The sequence below is a fragment of the Centropristis striata genome, chromosome 5 (assembly GCF_030273125.1).
Source record: "Centropristis striata isolate RG_2023a ecotype Rhode Island chromosome 5, C.striata_1.0, whole genome shotgun sequence".
NCBI classification, from domain to species: domain Eukaryota; kingdom Metazoa; phylum Chordata; class Actinopteri; order Perciformes; family Serranidae; genus Centropristis; species Centropristis striata.
The window spans coordinates 9,907,680-9,927,333 of NC_081521.1; the positions used below are offsets into that span (position 1 = coordinate 9,907,680).

The following is a 19,654-nucleotide window of genomic DNA, read 5'->3' on the forward strand; positions in this document are numbered from 1 at the left end:
CAATTTGTGTCTTTTTGGTAATTTTGTGTCTTTTTTAGTCAATTTGTGTCTTTTTGGTAATTTTGTTTCTTTTTTGGGTCATTTTGTGTCTTTTTTGGTCATTTTGTTTCCTTTTTTGGTCATTTTGTGTCTTTTTTGGTCATTTTGTTTCCTTTTTTGGTCATTTTGTGTCTTTTTTTTGTCAATTTGTGTCTTTTTGGTAATTTTGTTTCTTTTTGGGTCATTTTGTTTCCTTTTTTGGTAATTTTGTTTCTTTTTTTGGGTCATTTCGTGTCTTTTTTGGTCATTTTGTGTCTTTTTTGATCATTTTGTGGTCAATTTGTGTCTTTTTTGGTCATTCTGTTTCCTTTTTTTGGTCATTTTGTTTCTTTTTTGTATGATCTGAACTGTGCATGTGAGATTCTGTTCACATGCACAGTTCGCGGACAACATGCATGTTATGTTGGGGGTCGCGACTCAAAAAGGTTGAGAACTACTGCATTAAATGATTAAATGAAAAAGTTCTCCTTATCAACTACAACTCAAAACACGTTTGAGATAAATTGCTGTCTTTTGTAAATAGATTACAGATATGGAATATGTTTAATTTGATACGAAATATGTTTAATTCCACCTACTGAGCAGTTAATATGACGTCAAAACACAGAGAAAGTCTGATCTGACAGCGGTGCGTATGACTCATGGGGACTTTGGACCACACACTTTGCTCTTATCAGCGATTAGAGATCAGAGATGAAGTTTAACTGCCTCCACCACTAGCTGAGCAGAAATGAAGCCACAGACCTCTGGGTCGTCTCTCTGGAACCAAATCTTCTATCTAGGCAGGAAACACAATCTCACACTTGCTTCTGCCTCACATGTTTTCTCAGGAAACATGAAAGTACCAACTCCTATCAGTGTTCATTAGAGTTCATTTGAAGAAAAAAATAGCTGCGTATATAGACTGGAGCTTTTATTTATTTTGGTAACACTTTACAATAACCATCTAAGTGATGTTTATAGTTGGTTTATAAACCTATTATTAACCATTTACAAGGTGCAATACATATTTAATCTTTAAATGTTTTAATCCAATTTCTAAAAGGTATATGAATAATTTAAAAATCATTAACATACTTAATATGGTGTTAAAAATGTTATAATGAGTGCAACCAAAACTACTAATAAACTATTAATTATAATTTAATTGTTTGTTAATGGTAAAGTAGCTATAAACTTACATTAATATACCATCTATTAGCCATTTATTAATGATTTAGTTAGTTAAACATTAATAAAAATATATATTTACCATTCTAGATGGCCTATATACGGTTTACAAATGATGATTGAACATTAATAAACTATCTGTTTACCATTTATAAATGATGGTTATTGTAAAGTGTTACCTTTATTTTATTTATAGGCTTATTGCGACAAAATAATGTTTGAATTTATCCACTTTATCAAACTGACTAAAAAAGTTAAAGGGCGCTCTCAACAGCAGCTGTGACATTTACACTGTGAAGAAAGTACCAACACACAACGGTTCATTCAATGGGCGAATCATTTTAATGTTTTTTTTGAACAATGTTTTTTTTTTGGTTTTTTCGTTAAAGCAAAATGCATTCACAACATGAACATATAACTATATTGTGTATGTTATCTTTCTATTTTGAAAATATGCATGACTCACACTTCCAATTCAAAAGAATGAGGCGACTTGCTAGAAGGGCTGAGGAGGCGTTTTACATGTTTATGTAATGTTTTTATATATTTATTGTTAGGCATCAACCTGTATGGGCCGTAAAATGCTGCATGACGTATGAGGAGTGACAGATGTCTCCATAAATACTACCAAATAGGGGAGCAGTGTCAAACCAAACAAAACGTTATAAGACATTTCTATATCATGTTATGTCATATTTTCATTTATTCTCATCATTATATCATATATAAGTGTCCTAACATGCAAAATAAGGTATTAAGTCAAGTCAAGTCAACTTTATTTGTCAAATGCAGCCATATTTACAGGACATTGTTGTGTATCTATCTATCTATCAACAGGGAGTCACATAACAGAGAAGCAGAAATAATCCATTTATTTTAACATGTGTTAACCTAATGACACTGAGATTAAAATGTCACGAAACAGCAACCAGCCATTGAATGGATTGATAAGAGCTTTGTGAAACTACTAATAGTGTCGCAGCTTCTCACCTTCTCTCACTGACAACGGTGATAACCACTGGTGATAACGCATGGACGTAGTCACCGTGACGTCACCCATTGGTTTGTGGACTGCCCGTTGGAAGCCTCGAGTTCAGCGTTACACTCGTCGCCATCTTGCGTCGCCATCATGTTTCCGATACGCGGAGCAGACCATAATTGGACTGTGGTGGAGCGCGAGGGATCTGACGACACTGACTACACGCATCTCTACACCGGCAACCCGACTGAGAGAAGCCGCTGCTAATTCATGTTAGCATTAACTGGAGCATTAACTGGGATGTTAGTTTTGGCTAGCAAAAAAACAAAAACAAAATGTATCTTTCTTACCTCAGAAAACTGAGCAGCGACTCCTTGGAGTGTCTGTTAGTCCAACCAAACACTGAACAAGACATTTTACTGAACAAAACGTTCAAATAAACTGTCATTAAGTGAAAATATAGTGTGAAAGGGTCAAAGTTATGAGACCAAACCGCTAAACGTCCTCTTTTCTATCTATATAACGTTATATATAACTTTATTGACACGTTGCCGTGGATACGCTCTGCTTCTCTCCTGGTGACGGCTCGCCTTGTCAGTGACCTGTCAATCAAAGCTAGAAACGCCCCAAATCATACGATTCTTTATCTTCTATTTTCTTCTAAATGGGGCCATTATTAGAACTATTGACATCAAATTGTCTTGAAGATGATTTTTTACTAGCGATTGAGACCATAATGTTGTCCCTGAAAATTTTTTCTGAGGTAATAAATCAAGTGAGAAGTTTTCAAATTTAGCACTGAAATGAATGGGCAGATTTCTTTTGCAGCCAAACTTAGCACCCCCTACTGGAATTTTCCGTGAATTGCAGGCTTTATGCACTTCCTGGTGGCTTCCATGCTCAGACACAGAGATTGCCGCCTGTGATAACGGCCATTCACGAGCAGGGATCTCATCTCATTCACTCTTTCTAATTATTAGCAAAGGTGGAACCAAGTCATTGTTTTGCAAGTCACAAGAAAGTCTCGAGTCTCGAGTCAAGACCAAAGTCAAGACAGTTTGAGTTTTTCTTTTTTAAAACATGGCAACCTTTTCTTGATTTAATGTCTAAAAACTGAATTAGTGTTATTCTGTTCCTGTGCCATTTATGTTAGACCCTTGTTTTGTTTGTCTTATGTAAAAAAAAACAAAAAAACGGTAACACTTAACAATAACCACCATTTATAAATAGTAAACAGATAGTTTATTAATGTTTAATCATTTATAAACCGTATATAGGCCACTTATAATGATAAATACATAATTTATTAATGTTTAACTAACTACATAATTTATAAATGGCAAATAGATGGTATATTAATGTAAGTTTATATTTAGTTTACCAATAACAAACAATTAAATTATAATTAATAGTATATTAACAGTTTCAGTTGCACTCATTATAACATTTTTAACACCATATTAAGTATGTTAATGATTTTGAAATGATTCATATACCTTTAAATGTTTTCAACCAATTTCTTAAAGATTAAATATGTATAGCACTTTGAAAATGGTTAATAATAGGTTTATAAACCATCTATAAACATTATTTAGTTGGTTATTGTAAAGTGTTACCAAAACAACATGTATTGTTCTGTGTAGCTCCACCAACTATCTCTAATTTGTATATATAATTTGTTTATAGTTTTCTGTTATGAAAACAATAAAAATAAATACACACAAAAAAGACATTTTGACTTTCGAGTCCTTTCGAGTCCTTTTAACAACAGAGTAATTATATTTACACAGATCATGTATGCTTTTAAAATCTGTATTCATTTATAAAAACCTTTTTGCAAGAACATTCTTCAAACACATTTGAAAACACAAAACAAAAAATGCATAACAAGAGCATATTTCGCTATAACTAGTCCCACAGCACGTCCTGTCTATTCTCATCTCTTATTGTCTGTATTTGTGTTTTTTTCCCTCACTAATTAAGCAATGCTGCTAGCAAAGTTACTTAGCTGAGAAGCTAGCGTTAGCGTTCATTTTGTGCAACTTCACATATATATACACTACCGGTCAAAAGTTTTAGAACACCCCAATTTTTCCAGTTTGAAATTGAAATTCAAGCAGTTCAAGTCAAATGAACAGCTTGAAAGGGTACAATGGTAAGTGGTGAACTGCCAGAGGTAAATAAAAAAAGGTAAGCTTAACCAAAACTGAAAAATAATGTACATTTCAGAATTATACAAGTAGGCCTTTTTCAGGGAACAAGAAATGGGTTAACAACTTAACTCTATGGAGTCTTGGGCTATTTTGTCCATTTTTGAATTATTTTCATGTCTTTGTAAGTCATTTTGTGTCTTTTTTTGGTCATTTTGTGTCTTTTTTAGTCATTTTGTGTCTTTTTTTGTCATTTTGTGTCTTTTGGTTTTCTTTTTTAGTCATTTTGTGTCTTTTGTTGTCATTTTGTGTCTTTTTTTGGTCATTTTGTGTCTTTTTTTGGTCATTTTGTGTCTTTTGGTTTTCTTTTTTGTCATTTTGTGTCTTTTTTGGGTCATTTTGTGTCTTTTTTTGGTCATTTTGTGTCTTTTTTTTTGTCATATTGTGTCTTTTGGTGTCTTTTTTGTAATTTTGTGTCTTTTTTTGGTCATTTTGTGTCTTTTTTTAGTCCTTTAGTCCAACATAAATTGTGATTTTGAATTTTTTTTTTTACTTTCAAAACACTATCATGCTCAATAAAGAATTTTAAATGTTGCAAATGTGCATTAATTTCAGAGTACCCTGAGACATTAAACTGCATCATTTTCATTTTCACCATCAAGTTGGTGTGTTCTAAAACTTTTGACCAGTAGTGTATATTCATATATAACTGCACAGTTATGTCCAGGTTATATATGAAGCATGGTGAACATCACTGGTGTGTTTCTAAAAAAGGACGCGCTAAATGTGAGTTTGAATTTCCCCCTTGTGGGACTAATAAGGGAATCTCAATCTTAACATGAAGAAGATTTATTGACGTATGTTTGTACCATAGACTGTATATGTTTTGTACAGAGTCAAAAAGAAAAAGATCGTACATTTTTATGTAAATTGTGCCTGCCACGTCTGGAAAAAGTCCGACCATCAGCCACATCTGACAACAAATTTGAAGAAAACACGTTGAAGCATTAAAAAACAAAGAAGAAATAACTGTGAGCTAGTTCATATTTCAGTTCTGTGAACTTAGTTGAAAAAACAAATCCATAATCTTTCTTCTAAACCGAACCCAGTAGTTCTGTTTCATGTGTTTAAAACTGCAGCTGTTTTGCATTGCACTGTAAAAAAAAAAAAGGGTAAAAAGATATTAGCACTGTTGATTACACGTTTAAGATTGCCATTTTATTTTATATTTTACCGTAAAAAATAAAAAGTTTTTCCATCAAAAGAAACGCTGTTCTGTCATATAATTGACAAGAAAATACTTCATAAATGCTGCATAAATTAAACATTTTACCATTAAATATTACAGTATATTTTGTTAGAGATATGGTGTTTAGTACATTTAACAGTGAGAAAAAGTATTTTTACAAAAAATAAATGCATTGTATATATATTACAGTATATTTTTGCTACATACACAGTGCCAGTGTATTTTACAGTGGAGTAATGTATTTAAAAAAATAAAAAAAAATAAAAAAAATACTGTTTTGGCTGATATATATTTACAGTGTTTGATTGTTACTGAAACTGAATTAACCCATTTATCATTTTACGTCTTTTACTGTCATGGTTTAGCACTTTTTCCACCGTAAAATCTACCGACATTTTTTACAGTGTGTCTAATTATGGTCATATTGCGTAATAAACCTAAATAAATATTGCGTAATAAACGGTGCTGTTGCACTGGCTGACATGTTCCTGTTCACCATGAACACACACACCGTAGTCACACACACACACCTTACCTTAACCCATAAGAACCTATGGTGACACCCTTGTAGCAAACACTTTAAATGTTCTAGAATCTAAGATTAAACCCATTTAACAATTCTATTGTATTTCACTTCTTCTGACCATATTTCCTGTCACAATTTTGATATATGTTATAGAGATGCAAACAAAAAGGCAAATGGTTATTTGTTTTTATTTATTATTAATTTGTTACTTAAAAACAAATCTACATTTACATGTACATATATGTATAAAAAATAAGAAAAGGATAATTGTATTCCTGTAATTGGAAGTTTTTTAATTGTATTTTTCAATAAAAATATTTTGAAAAAAAAAAAAATCTGAAAAATGATTTATTGTTAAACAGCACTATTAATGTCACAATTTTGATAAATGTGAAGATGCAAAGAAAAAGTCAAATTTGTGTCTCTGTAAGCAGAAAATGTGTCTAGTTTTTTATTTTAAAATAAGAAATATTATGAACACAAATACCATAGACGCCCATTGTATCGTATATATGTCACATCACAGATCTTTAACATTTAGGGGTAGAATTTTTTTTTTTAAAACATCATAAATGTGTTCTATGTGGTCCACTTGATCTGTGGTATATCCCCCATAATTTTTCTTTAAGGATATTTAACTCTGGGTTCTTATGGGTTAAATACACGTTTAAGGGTCAAATCTGTCGCAAAAAAAACCCCCAAAACAAGTGCAAATGCTTTCCTTCTCGTTTGATTTACACTTATGAAATACTTTATTAAATTCTTTAACATTGTATAACTTTAAAATGGAAAGATACAGAACCCCCTGCAACAGCTCACTGGTGGAATGAACTTTCAAGCTATCTTACACACTGTAAAAAAAAATCTGTTTAATTCACGGTAAAATACCGGCAGCTGTGGTTGCCAGAATTTCACCGTAAAAAATGACAGTGAGGGGTTTTCTACTGTAAATTTAAATGTAAACATAAGCTAAAAACTGTAATTTAGACTGAGTAGTCCCTTTATTTTTAGGGTAATTGTGTCCTTGTGGCATTATGGTATTTCTCCATTAATTTTACATTCATTTTTTAAATATATTTTTACAGTAAAACTGTGTTTTCAAAAGTTTTTCAAAAGCTTTGTACTATTCCTAGGTAATTAAAAGTGTCTATTATGGTGATATGCAATTTTTTTATTTCACGCCCTGTTTCTCATGCCATTTGACAGTGTTTTACTGTAACTTCTACAAATATTTTTTACAGTGCACTGGATATTATATATTACAGGAGTAAAGGCAGATCCTCAGACTTTTTAAAAATAAATATCATATGGAGTTTGACTTTAAGAGCAATCTGGGTCAATATAAGGCATAGTAAAAAATGGCAAGACCTGAGCGTAATAGTGTGTGTTGTTGTGGGTTTTTTTTGGTTTGTTTTGTTTGTCTGTTCTTTTTTCGTTTGATTGTTTTTCTCATCTGTTTTTTTTATCAGTTGTTTTTTTTCTCTCATATGTTTTATTTGTTCCTTATTTATGCTGTGTAACAATGTCTGTTGTGTGTTGAGGGTCTAGGTTTAGATATTATTTAGGTGTGAAAGGGACCAGCCCCCCACTTAAGATTGGAAGATGTCTCGCTTTCTCTAATAAGTTTTTGACTTTGGCAAGTTTGTGTTTCTGTGCATATTATTAGAGCTATTTTGATTTCGATTATGAGTTGTGGGGGTTGGAGTTCTGTGCATATCCTCTGTAACCTGTTGATTAATTGTGAAAAAAATATATAATTAATTAAAAACAAACTATCCTGCTCGCAAATAAATAAATAAATAAATAAATAAAATAAAATCAAGACTAAAGACTTTTCTGTTTGCCACCTCCTTTACTGCACTGTAACTTTTATCAGCTCGCTTTCAATTTTATTTTATTACCTATGTGAGGGAATATGAGTTGTGGGGGTTGGAGTTTTGTGCATATCCTCTGTAACCTGTTGATTGTGTGTGAAAAAAATAATAATAAAAATAAATAAATAAATAAATTCTTTAACAATTATAAAAAACTACTGTAGGAAGGAGTGGGGTTGGTGCTGAGTGGGGACGTCTTATAATATTAAGCGACTGACTAAAACATTGTTGTTTTTCTCTTAATTAAACTTGTTGACAGTTATCTTTTAATATCCAAAAGAGAAGAAAATAGTTTGTTATTACTCTGGAGGAATAATTAAAAAAAACACTCCACTGAAGCAACATTAATGGAAATCCTGTCAGTTTGTTTGTAAAATTAAACTAAACTAATAATGTGTAAGTCAGTAATCTCACAGCTGTATGGAAAATCCCATACACTGTTATAACAGAGATTAAAGTAATCATAGTAATGATTCAGATTAATTCTAGGTACATAAATACAAAAAAAAGTTCTAGGGCAAGAGGGTGACTTCTTTTAATTTTTGTTCATCTAGTCTTTTTATTTACAAAAACATACCTTTAATTTGTACAAATACATTGGTGAGACATAGGTCATAATATATTAATTTCATAATTAGCTCTACAAAGTGCATTATTTAGGTTTTTATATTTTAGATTTACCCTTTTCTGCAAGAGAAAAAGTCGGCCGATATATTATCTAAACAAAATCTTATGACAGGAAGCGCATTTTCACATACGTGTGTGTGTGTGTGTGTGTGTGTGTGTCTGTGTAATGTGTATACTAACTCCCTAAAAAAAAGGGTGTAACTGCCTTCAGCTTTAATTAATCTTTTAATTTTATGAATTTTATTTTATTTTATTCTCATTTTATTGTTCTCTTGTTTATTTTTCATCGGTTTCAACTCACACTTCTTATCTTCATAATTCAGTTCATAATTCTTATTCAATTTTAATTTTAACTCATATTTCTAGTGATTTTAATTATTCTGATCTTACAGTGATTATTTTATTTTGTATTCCTACTTCTTAATCGTTTAAGACGTATTATTGTCTGTTTGCTCATGTTAAATGTTTAATCTTTACTCTATCCACGTGGTTTATGTGGCTGTGGTAGCTCACACGCTGAATGAATGAATGAAATATGTTTTATAAATGATGTTTTGCTTACTATAACTTCTATATGCAATAAGAAAATTAGACCACCCTTGTGCTCTTAACTGCATTTGTTCATTTCAATGCCTGGTACAACTAAAGGTACATTAGTTTGGACAGTTCTAATGATATAAAAACAAAAAAAAGCTGATAAGAGTTTAATTTAAGAGCTGATATCTAGACATTTAACATGGTTTTCTTGTCAATGATTTTGGTTTTTATCAAGAAAACCATGGAAAAATGTCTAGATATCAGCTCTAAAATTAAACTTTTGTGAGCTTTTTTGTAGTTTTCATTATATTTGTTCAAACAAATGTACCTTTAGTTGTACCAGGTATTAAAATGAACAAGAAATTGAGGAAAACAATGGTGTAATAATGGGGAAGGGGAAGCAATAGGATTTTTCTAAAAGGGGGAAGGGGATGATGAATAAAATTTTACTTAAAAAATAAATATCCAATAAATATTCCTTTGGTTGTCAAAGAGAGAAACTTGGTCAGAAAAAGAACAAAATATATAAATGTGTGAGCACACTTGTTTTTTGTTCATTGATGTTAGTATTATGATATTTTATTTATTTATCAAGTTTTCTTTAATCATATGTAACTGTGACACATCTGTAGCTTAATTATAAGGGTTCAAGAAGCAAAAAAAGGGGACATTTTCTTGTAATTGTAATCTTGACAATTACTAAGGGACCATAAAGTATATCATCATATTTATATTATGATTGAATTTGGCAAAAAAAAAAGTAAACCAAAAATATCAAATATTAGAAATTGTTTGCGTCAGTAGAAATGCTGCTGCCAAAAGTTTTTGTACCAATTTTTTATCGTTGTGGCAATCAAAGAAGTTGCTTTGCACAGTCGACTTTTTTGTGTGTGTCTGATGTAATATAAAGTTGTGTGTTTGCGTGTGTGTGTGTGTGTATGTGTGTGTGAGTCTGTTATCTTGAAACCTGAAAGTCTCGGCAGAAGGGGAAGTGACAAAAACATGTTGTATCTCACCAACTTGTGTGTCCTCTTTGATAGAGATCGCTCAAAGATGCTAGTCCCCTCTTTGCAATTTCTGAAGAAAATAAAAAATAAAATAAAAAACACATTTGCAGTAATACTATGAGAAAAGACCTTACAAATAAAATGTCTGTTTTTAGGTTCTGATTTTGTCTTAGAAGACAGAAACAGAAGTTCATACTCGGTTAGGGAAGGGTGACAGTCCACTGTTGGCAATATAGGAATGTGTGTGTGTGTGTGTGTGTGTGTGTGTGTGTGTGTGTGTGTTATCTTGAAACCTGAAAGGCTCAGCAGAAGGGAAAGTGACAAAAACAAGCAGTCGTAGATCACCTACTTGTGTAAATACAAATATTATTATCAAATTATTAATGTATTATCTACAACAGTAGTTCTCAACCTTTTTGAGTCGCGACCCCCAATTTAACATGCCCGCTCACTGAACAGAATCTCACACGCACAGTTCAGATCACCCAAAAAAGACACAAAATGACCAAAAAAAGGAAACAAAATGATCAAAAAAGACACAAAATGACAAAAAAGACACAAAATAACCCAAAAAAGAAACAAAATGACCAAAAAAGACACAAATTGACAAAAAAAAGGCACAAAATCACCCAAAAAAGAAAAAAAATTACCAGAAAAGACACAAAATGACCAACTCTACTCCTTAAAGAATCCTCACTAGACCTTATTGATGCACTAACGGCTCTTATTGCTCCATACCTTGATTGTTCCCCTTTTTTCCTGTAAGTCGCTTTGTATAAATTCGTCTGATAAATCAGCTGTTCTCAACCTTGGGGTCGGGACTCCAATTGGGGTCGCGAGATGATTTCTGGGGGTCGCCAAATAATTTTGGAAGTCAGCTCTGTCTCCACTGTGTTAAAGTGTTCATGTGTTAATGTGTTTTAGTCTATTTGGTCACTTAATGTTTGTTTTTTTTTGTCATTTTGTGTCTTTTTTTGGTCATTGGTCATTTTGTTTCCTTTTTTTGGTCAATTTGTCTCTTGTTTGGTCATTTTGTGTCTTTTTTGTCATTTTTTTGTTAATTTTGTGTCTTTTTTGGTCATTTTGTGTCTTTTTTGGTAATTAATTTTTCTTTTTTGGGTTATTTTGTTTCTTTTTTGCTCATTTTGTGTCTTTTTTGGTCCTTTTGTGTCTTTTTTTGTCAATTTGTGTCTTTTTTGGTCATTTTGTTTCCTTTTTTCTGTATTTTTTTTTCTTTTGGGGGTTATTTTGTTTCTTTTTGGGTTATTTTGTTTCTTTTTTTGGTCATTTTGTTTCTTTTTAGGGTGATCTGAACTGTGCGTGTGAGATTGTGTTCAGTGAGTGGGGGTCGCGGACAACATCATGCATGTTAAATTGGGGGTCGCGACTCAAAAAGGTTGAGAATAGCTGTGATAAATGACTAAATGTAAGCATTTGCTTCATAATTATGGAGCCCACTAGATGGCGCTCTTTGTTTAACAAAGGGCTGAAAACACACTCAATTATCAATGCTGAAGCCTTTTTTTTAAGCCAAGTCCGCCATCTAGTGGGGTCAAAAAATAAAGCAAATTCTTCACAAAGCCTCATTGTCCCAACATTAGTTTTTCATGAACATTCATCTAAAACTGTAACTAAGTTCAAGTTTGAAGCACTTGTACTTTATTTGAGTCTTTCCTTCTAATGCTAATTTTTATTTTAATTTAATTTCTATTTCTAGTGCACTACATATCATACTCCACTATTATCTGAAAGTTATTTATTACTGAAGGGGACAGTTTTACACATAAAACATATGACCCACTTGTAAAATATAATGCAGTGTTTATTAAATTTAACTCACCTTCACCAGCAACACCATTAAAACTCTCTCTCACACACACACACACACACACACACACACACACACACACACGCACACACACACACACACACACACACACACACACACACACACACACACACACACACATCCTTGTACTTCTATCTTTATGAGGACCCTCATTGGAATAATGAATTCCTGAGCCCCTTACCCTAACCCTTAACCGAACCTTCACAATCACAACTAAATACCCAACCCTAACCCTAAAATAAACCTAATTGTAAACTTAATGCGAAAACAAAGTCTTGGTTAAAAATATGTCCTCACTATGTAGGAAGTACAAGAACACACACACACACACACACACACACACACACACATTCTTGTAGTTCTATCTTTGTGAGGACCCTCATTGGAACAGTGAATTCCCTTGCAAGGTTATAATAGTTTTGGATTTTTCATTAGTTTTTTAGAAATGCCTTAGTTTTAGTTTAGTTTTTTATTAGTTTTTGTGTTAATTTTAGTTTTTTGTAATGGGGTATTTGTTGGGTGGGAGAATAAAAGAGGTCACAGTAAATTTTGCCTTAATTTCCTTTGTCTTATCCATCTTCATTATGAGAAGATGAAAACGAAGGAGATTTTCACTATAATTTTAGTTAATTTTGCAACCACACAATACAGTTTCAGTTAATGATCATTATCATGTAACCTTTAACCCTTAAAACAAAGTCTGAAATCTCAAAAAAGCCTTTAAAGAAGTGAGGACCGGCCGAAATGTCCTCACTTTGCAAAAATATCCTCGCTTTGTTGGTTAAAAACGTGTTATGGTCCTCACTATGTAGGAAGTACAAGAAAACACACACACACACACACACACACACACACTCACTCACTGAGAGACTGGGGGATGTTGGTGTTTGCACCACTAGGTGGCAGAAACACACAACTGTTGGAATTGTATCAACTCAAAAGAAAAAGCTTGTTTTAATTTTTAATTACATTTTGATGATAAGTTTAGAGGTAAAGTGTGTGAAAACAGGGGAAATAATTAATTATTTGCTAAAGTCTAGTTTCTACTTTGTGTGGGAAGCAGAGTGCACTCTTTGATCTGTTATTGCTAGGTAACTGACAAAACATGGAATCACTTCATTTTCTTTCACCTCCTGCCATAAACTACTGATATATATTTAATTTATTGTCTAGGCTAAGGTTACCGTTAGGTGAGGTTACAGCTAGGTGAGGTTACCGTTAGGTGAGGTTACATATGTCCTTATTCTTGTGATATAGTCTATATTTTTAAACTTTTCAATAGTGATTTTTTTTCAATATTTTTGATTTTAAAAAATGAATAAACGCTTAATGTAGCCCTTATTTAGTTGTTTTTGTCACACTAATGAATGAAATGCTGACTCATCTATATTTAACACATATTTATTTTATTTATATTATTATTATTATTTATCACACCCCTTAAAATCAAGGGGGCTTTGCGACCCCCCGTGGATCTTTGGCGCCCCCCTGGGGGGGTCGGGCCTCCCCTGTTTTCAATCACTGTTCCATGTGATCCACTTGGTCTGTGGTATATCCCTCATAATTTTTCTGGGTTCTTATGGGTTAAGCTGGTTAATGCATATTAGATTGTTTTATGACTACAGAAATGAATGTATGCATCTGCATATCATTTCAGGGTAAGGGTTTCCTGCCAGGCTTTAGATCAGCTATTCTCAACCTTGAGGTCGGGACCCCAATTGGGGTCACGAGATGATTTCTGGGGGTCGCCAAATCATTTTGGAACTCAGCTCTGTCTGATGTGTTCATGTGTTTTAGTCTTTTTTTTTTGTCATTTTGTGTCTTTTTTCGTCATTTTATGTCTTCTTTAATTATTTTGTGGTCAATTTGTGTCTTTTTTTGGTCATTTTGTTTCCTTTTTTTGGTAATTTTGTGGTTTTTTTTAGTCATTTTGTGTCTCTTTTGGTCATTTTGTGGCTTTTTTAAAATCTTTTTGTGGTCAATTTGTGTCTTTTTTGGTCATTTTGTTTCCCTTTTTTGGTCATTTTGTGGCTTTTTTGGTCATTCTGTGTCTTCTTTAATTATTTTGTGGTCAATTTGTGTCTTCTTTAATTATTTTGTGGTCAATTTGTGTCTTTTTTGGTCATTTTGTTTCCTTTTTTTGGTCATTTTGTTTCCTTTTTTTGGTCATTTTGTGTCTTTTTTTAGTAATTTTGTGTCTTTTTGGTAATTTTGTTTATTTTTGTGGTCATTTTGTGTCTTTTTGGTCATTTTGTTTCTTTTTTGGGTGATCTGAACTGTGTGTGTGAGATTCTGTTCAGTGAGCGGGGGTCGCGGACAACATGCATGTTAAATTGGGGGTCGCGACTCAAAAAGGTTGAGAACTACTGCTTTAGACCACACAGATGTTACAAATAGGTTCATGACGCCGTGGGTCACAAGGAAAAAATAACAATGTGTCTTGGATGAAAGAGTTTCACACCCTGTGAACACATTCAGCAGACCCAGACTCATGATTTCTTGGTGTTTATCTGATTTTTTTTTTTTCTATGCCAGGGCAACAACAAGTTTGCATGAACCAGACAGCTACCAAAGTCAGCAGCATGTGTCCCATGAGAAAGAAGCCTCATTATTGTTGTTCATTCCTTTAAAATTTGGAACCCAGAGAAAATATTAGAGAGCTTTTTAATGAGACACTATTTTCTGTAGCCAATTCATATCCGGCTTGTGCTCCTCCTTATTTTTCTGCATTATTCATCTCGTCGTCCCTGTTTAGATCTAAATAATCTTCAACAACATGTTTATCGTTATCACCATTACATGACATAATTGGAATAATGGTAATTATGAGTCATACCAGACACAAGGGACAACCTGGGTGAAGGAGAATCATTAATCTTTAATTAGTAATTATAATTAATCATTTCTCACTTTGCTGGCTAATGTAATGTCTGACTTGAGCTAAAGCGGAGCCACAAAGAACTGCTTTGTAAATGTTTCCTCTAATTTGCAGTGCATCATAGCTAAAAGTAACTGAGAGTGGATTTTATCAGTTTAATTGCCTTGCCCTTCAAGGCAAATAGGTCTAACAATGGCTCAACAGTTTCTGCAGGGTTTTCTTTTTTACTTGTTGCTCTCTGCTGTCACCAAATATATACATAATCAGCAGGCAAAATGGCTGAGGGAAAAAGGATTCTGCTGTTAGTCCTCATCCTGAAACCCTTTCTCTTGTAACATTAGTGGTGAACATCTACTTTTTAGGAATATATATAATATTTTGTTCAGTGTGTTCAGTGAACGGTATATGAGTAACTAAGCTGATGTCACAGAGTCGAGACACACAGTTGTTGGTGGGCAAAACCACAGGCAGGCCTCCCTAATGATGATGCTATTTGTACCTCACAAGAAAATACAAGATTATGTGGTAAATAGCGTGTACCAATAAATGGGAGAGGATTATGTGAGCAGACTTCCTCCTGAAAATCACCATGAAATCAGCCACAGGTTAGCTAACGTTAGCTAACTGATTTGTGGGGGAGCGTGTCTATGTTCCCCTCTTTTTATGAGACTGGGGCAACATATTTTCTGTATAAATGCTGTAATGATGTAATTGTGTAATAATTGTTTTATTTTAATGTGGACCCCAGGAAGAATAGTCTTCATCTCTATGAAGACTATTGGGGATCCAAAGGATACAATAAACAATACTGCCAAATTCCATGGCAAATAGGCCTAACCCTAACCCTATTTAAAAAGCAAAAAATGAACTGCAAAGTAACCAGAAAGTAGCTGCTGTGCAAATTTAAGTTTTGGGCTGCTTGAGCTAAGGTGGGCCATGTGACGGTAGACCTGCTGGCCATGCTGAGAGTCTACCGCAAAGATTGATAGACCAAACCGCTAAACGTAACATTTTTAATACAACCTGTATATAACTTGTATGTGTGTGTACTTTATATATATATATACATATATATATATATATACATATACATATATATACATATACATAACTTCACAGAGCTGTGTTAGTGATCTGTCAATCAAAGGTCGCCACGCCCCAAACCATATGATTCTTTATATTCTATTTTCTTCTAAATGGGGCCATTATTTACACTATTAACATCAAATTGTCTTGAAGATTTTTTACGAGCGATTGAGACCATAATGTAAATTTCTGACGTAATAAATCAAGTGAGAAGTTTTCTCATTTTGTATTGAAATGAATGGACTGAAATGCTTTTGCAACCACCGTCAGCACCCCCTGCTGGAATTTTCGGTAGAATGCAGCTTAAGGCACTTCCTGGTTTACCTCAGTGCTCAGACCCGGAGGTTGCCGCCTGGTAACACCAGGTGAGAAACAGGAAAATACTGAAAGCTGTTTTGTAGCGAGTTAGCATTCGCACTGAGATCTAAAGCTCCTGAGATATGTGAATATTCACTGTCAGTGTAGTAAAATGCCAAATGATGCTGGTGATAGTAACTACTGATAGATAGCAAGCTAATGTTAGCACAAGTGAAAAGCTGGAGCAGTTAAGTAATTTCGTACAGCATTATTTCACAAATTATTTTTATCCCATACTAATACTATATTCTATGCTTTCAAAGTCTCTCTTGACTAGATACCACGAGTGTCATTCAGCTAGCAATAATTTGCTGAGCTCTAAATCTGGCCAACAAGCAGGATCATCTATTTGTCAAATTATAGATGGCAGGTAAAACCTGGAATTCACTGGCCGTAAGTTTCTAAATTTTATTTCCGTTTGTTGATGAATTCATATTTATCAATCTGTGCACCACGGCAACTTGCCATGACCACCTGCTACATTGCTAGCGCTATACAGAGAATGATGTTTTTGTCCACCAGTGCTAAATGGTTTATTTTGTTGTTGTACTGGCACACAGTACTGCAGGACATGCCACCTTATTGGTCATAGTTTGGTTACGTTTGGGCAGAGGTGGGACCAAGTCATTGTTTTGCAAGTCAACAGTAAATGCCCTGAAGTCCAGTCCCAAATCAAGCCCCAAGTCCTACAGTTTGAATTTCAGTGTGAATTTCGAGTCCTTTCGTAATAGTGTGGCTCAGTTGGTAGAGCGGGTGCACACTGATTGGATGGTTGGTGATTCGATCCCTGACCATGGCAGTCTACATGTCGAAGTATCCTTGAGCAAGAACCCCAAATTGCTCCTGATGCTGCGTTCATCGGTGTGTGAATGAATTCCCAATGGTGGCAGGTGGCACCGTTTAGGGTAGCCTCTGCCACCAGTATGAATGTGTGTGTGAACAGGTGAATGAGCGCAGTCTGTAGTGTAAAGCGCTTTGAGTGGTCGCAAAGCGACTAGAAAAGCGCTATAGAAGTGCAGGTCCATTTGCCTTTTAATAATATTTACACGGCTCATGTATGCTTTTAAATCTGTATTCATTTATCAAAACTTTTTTTTGCAAGAACATTCTTCAAACACATTTGAAACAAAAAACAAGTTTCACAGCACTTTCTGTCCTGTCTTGTCTCATCTCGTGTGTGTGTGTGTGTGTGTGTGTTAGTTCTTGTACTTCCTACATAGTGAGGATCGGAACACGTTTTTAACCAACAGAGTGAGGACATTTTTGCGAAGTGAGGACATTTCGGCCGGTCCTCACTTCTTTAAAGGCTTTTTTAAGATTTCAGACTTTGCTTTAAGGGTTAAAGGTTACATTAGGTTTATGTTATGGTTAACGTAAGGGGCTAGGGAACAAGGTTATTATAGTTAATGAAAAGGAAACGAAATAAGGAAAACTAGAATTGAAAAAACATTTTTGTTAACTGAAATAAAAAGAGTTTTGAAAAAAATTATAACTAACTGAAACTGAATTTTGTGATTACAAAACTAACTAAAACCAACTATAAAAACAGTGAAAATGTCCTTTGTTTGTCTTTGTCAACTTTTTTCATACATAATGAAGATGGATAAGACAAAGGAAATAAAGGCAAAATTTACTGTGACCTCTTTTAATCTCCCACCAAACAAATACCCCATTACAAAAAATTAAAACTAGCAAACTCACTCTAAAAACGAATTAAAACTAACTGAATTGGAAAACAGAAATTCACAACAAAATCAAAACTAAAACTAATTTAAAAAATCACTATTCCAATGAGGGCCCTCACAAAGATAGAAGCACAAGAATGTGTGTGTGTGTGTGTGTGTGTGTGTGTGTGTGTGTTCTTGTACTTCCTACATAGTGAGGACCGGAAGACGTTTTTAACCAACAGAGTGGGGACATTTTGGCCGGTCCTCTCAAAAATGAGTTTAAAATTAACTGAAATTGTATTGTGTGGTTACAAAACGAACTAAAATTATAGTGAAAATGTCCTTCGTTTTCATCTTTGTCAACTTTTTGAAGATCTATAAGACAAAGGAAATAAAGGCAAAATTTACTGTGACCTTTTTTAATCTCCCACCCAACAAATACCCCATTACAAAAAAACTAAAACTAATAAAAACTAAACTAAAACTAATCATTTAAAAAAATATATATACTAAACTAAAACTAGCAAACCCACTCTAAAAAGTCATTAAAACTAACTGAATTTGAAAACAAAAATTGACAACAAAATTAAAACTTTTATCCCTGCAAGGGAATTTACTATTCCAATGAGGGCCCTCAAAAAGATAGAAGTACAAGAATGTGTGTGTGTGTGTGTGTGTGAGAGAGAGAGAAGGGGGGGAAATAACAAATACATAAACATAACAATGAACAAGGTTGTGCTTTTTCTATGTCAGGGCCCTATGCTGCATTGCATTTGCAAAAGATCAAATTGGCCAAAAGTCTGCCAGTCATTTCTGCAGGATGGGGACGTGGTATGATGCCACCGTGGCTGAAGACTCGCTCCACTGGAGCACTAGAGGAAGGCACTGCCAAGACCTGGATGGCCACTCGGAAGAGTGAAGGAAGAGTCTTCATGTTCAATGCCCAGAACAAAAGCGCCTTCTGGCTATGTCAAAGCAGTGACTTAGCTGAAGTGCTGGAGTGGTCCCTACATCCTTCTTCTGCCTCTTGTTGTATGCAGCAAACAGCCCTTCTCCTTCTCTAAAGCAGCTATTCTCAACCTTTTTGAGTCGCGACCCCCAATTTAACATGCATGATGTTGTCCGCGACCCCCGCTCACTGAACAGAATCTCACACGCACAGTTCAGATCACCCTAAAAAGAAACAAAATGACCAAATAAAGTACACAAAATGACCAAAAAAAGAAACAAAATAACCCAAAAAAGAAAAAATAATTAGCAAAAAGACACAAAATGACCAAAAAAAGACACAAATTGACCAAAAAAGACACAAAATGACCAATAAAAACACAAAATGACCAAAAAAGACACAAAATGACAAAAAAAGACACAAATTGACGAAAAAAGACACAAAATGACCAAAAAAGACACAAGAAGACACAAAATGACCAAAAAGACACAAAATGACCAAAAAAAGACACAAATTGACCAAAAAAGACAAAAGAAGACACAAAATGACCAAAAAGACACAAAATGACCAAAAAAAGACACAAAATTACCAAAAAAGAGACAAATTGACCAAAAAAGACAAATTGACCACAAAATGACTAAAAAAAACACAAAATTATGAAAAAAAACATTAAGTGACCACAAAGACTAACTGCAGAAACAAAAGAGCCC

General features: G+C 33.7%; 1 protein-coding gene across 1 annotated transcript in view; it reads right to left on the reverse strand.

Annotated features, from left to right (window-relative positions):
* LOC131971134 (scavenger receptor cysteine-rich type 1 protein M160-like) overlaps positions 1-18,929 on the reverse strand; it is a 59,317-nt gene extending 40,388 nt beyond the window's left edge. The window contains exon 1 of the mRNA XM_059332442.1: positions 18,839-18,929. Within this exon, the coding sequence (XP_059188425.1) occupies positions 18,839-18,929 (91 nt within the window). The remainder of the gene's footprint in view (positions 1-18,838) is intronic.
* Positions 18,930-19,654: the final 725 nt, after the last annotated feature.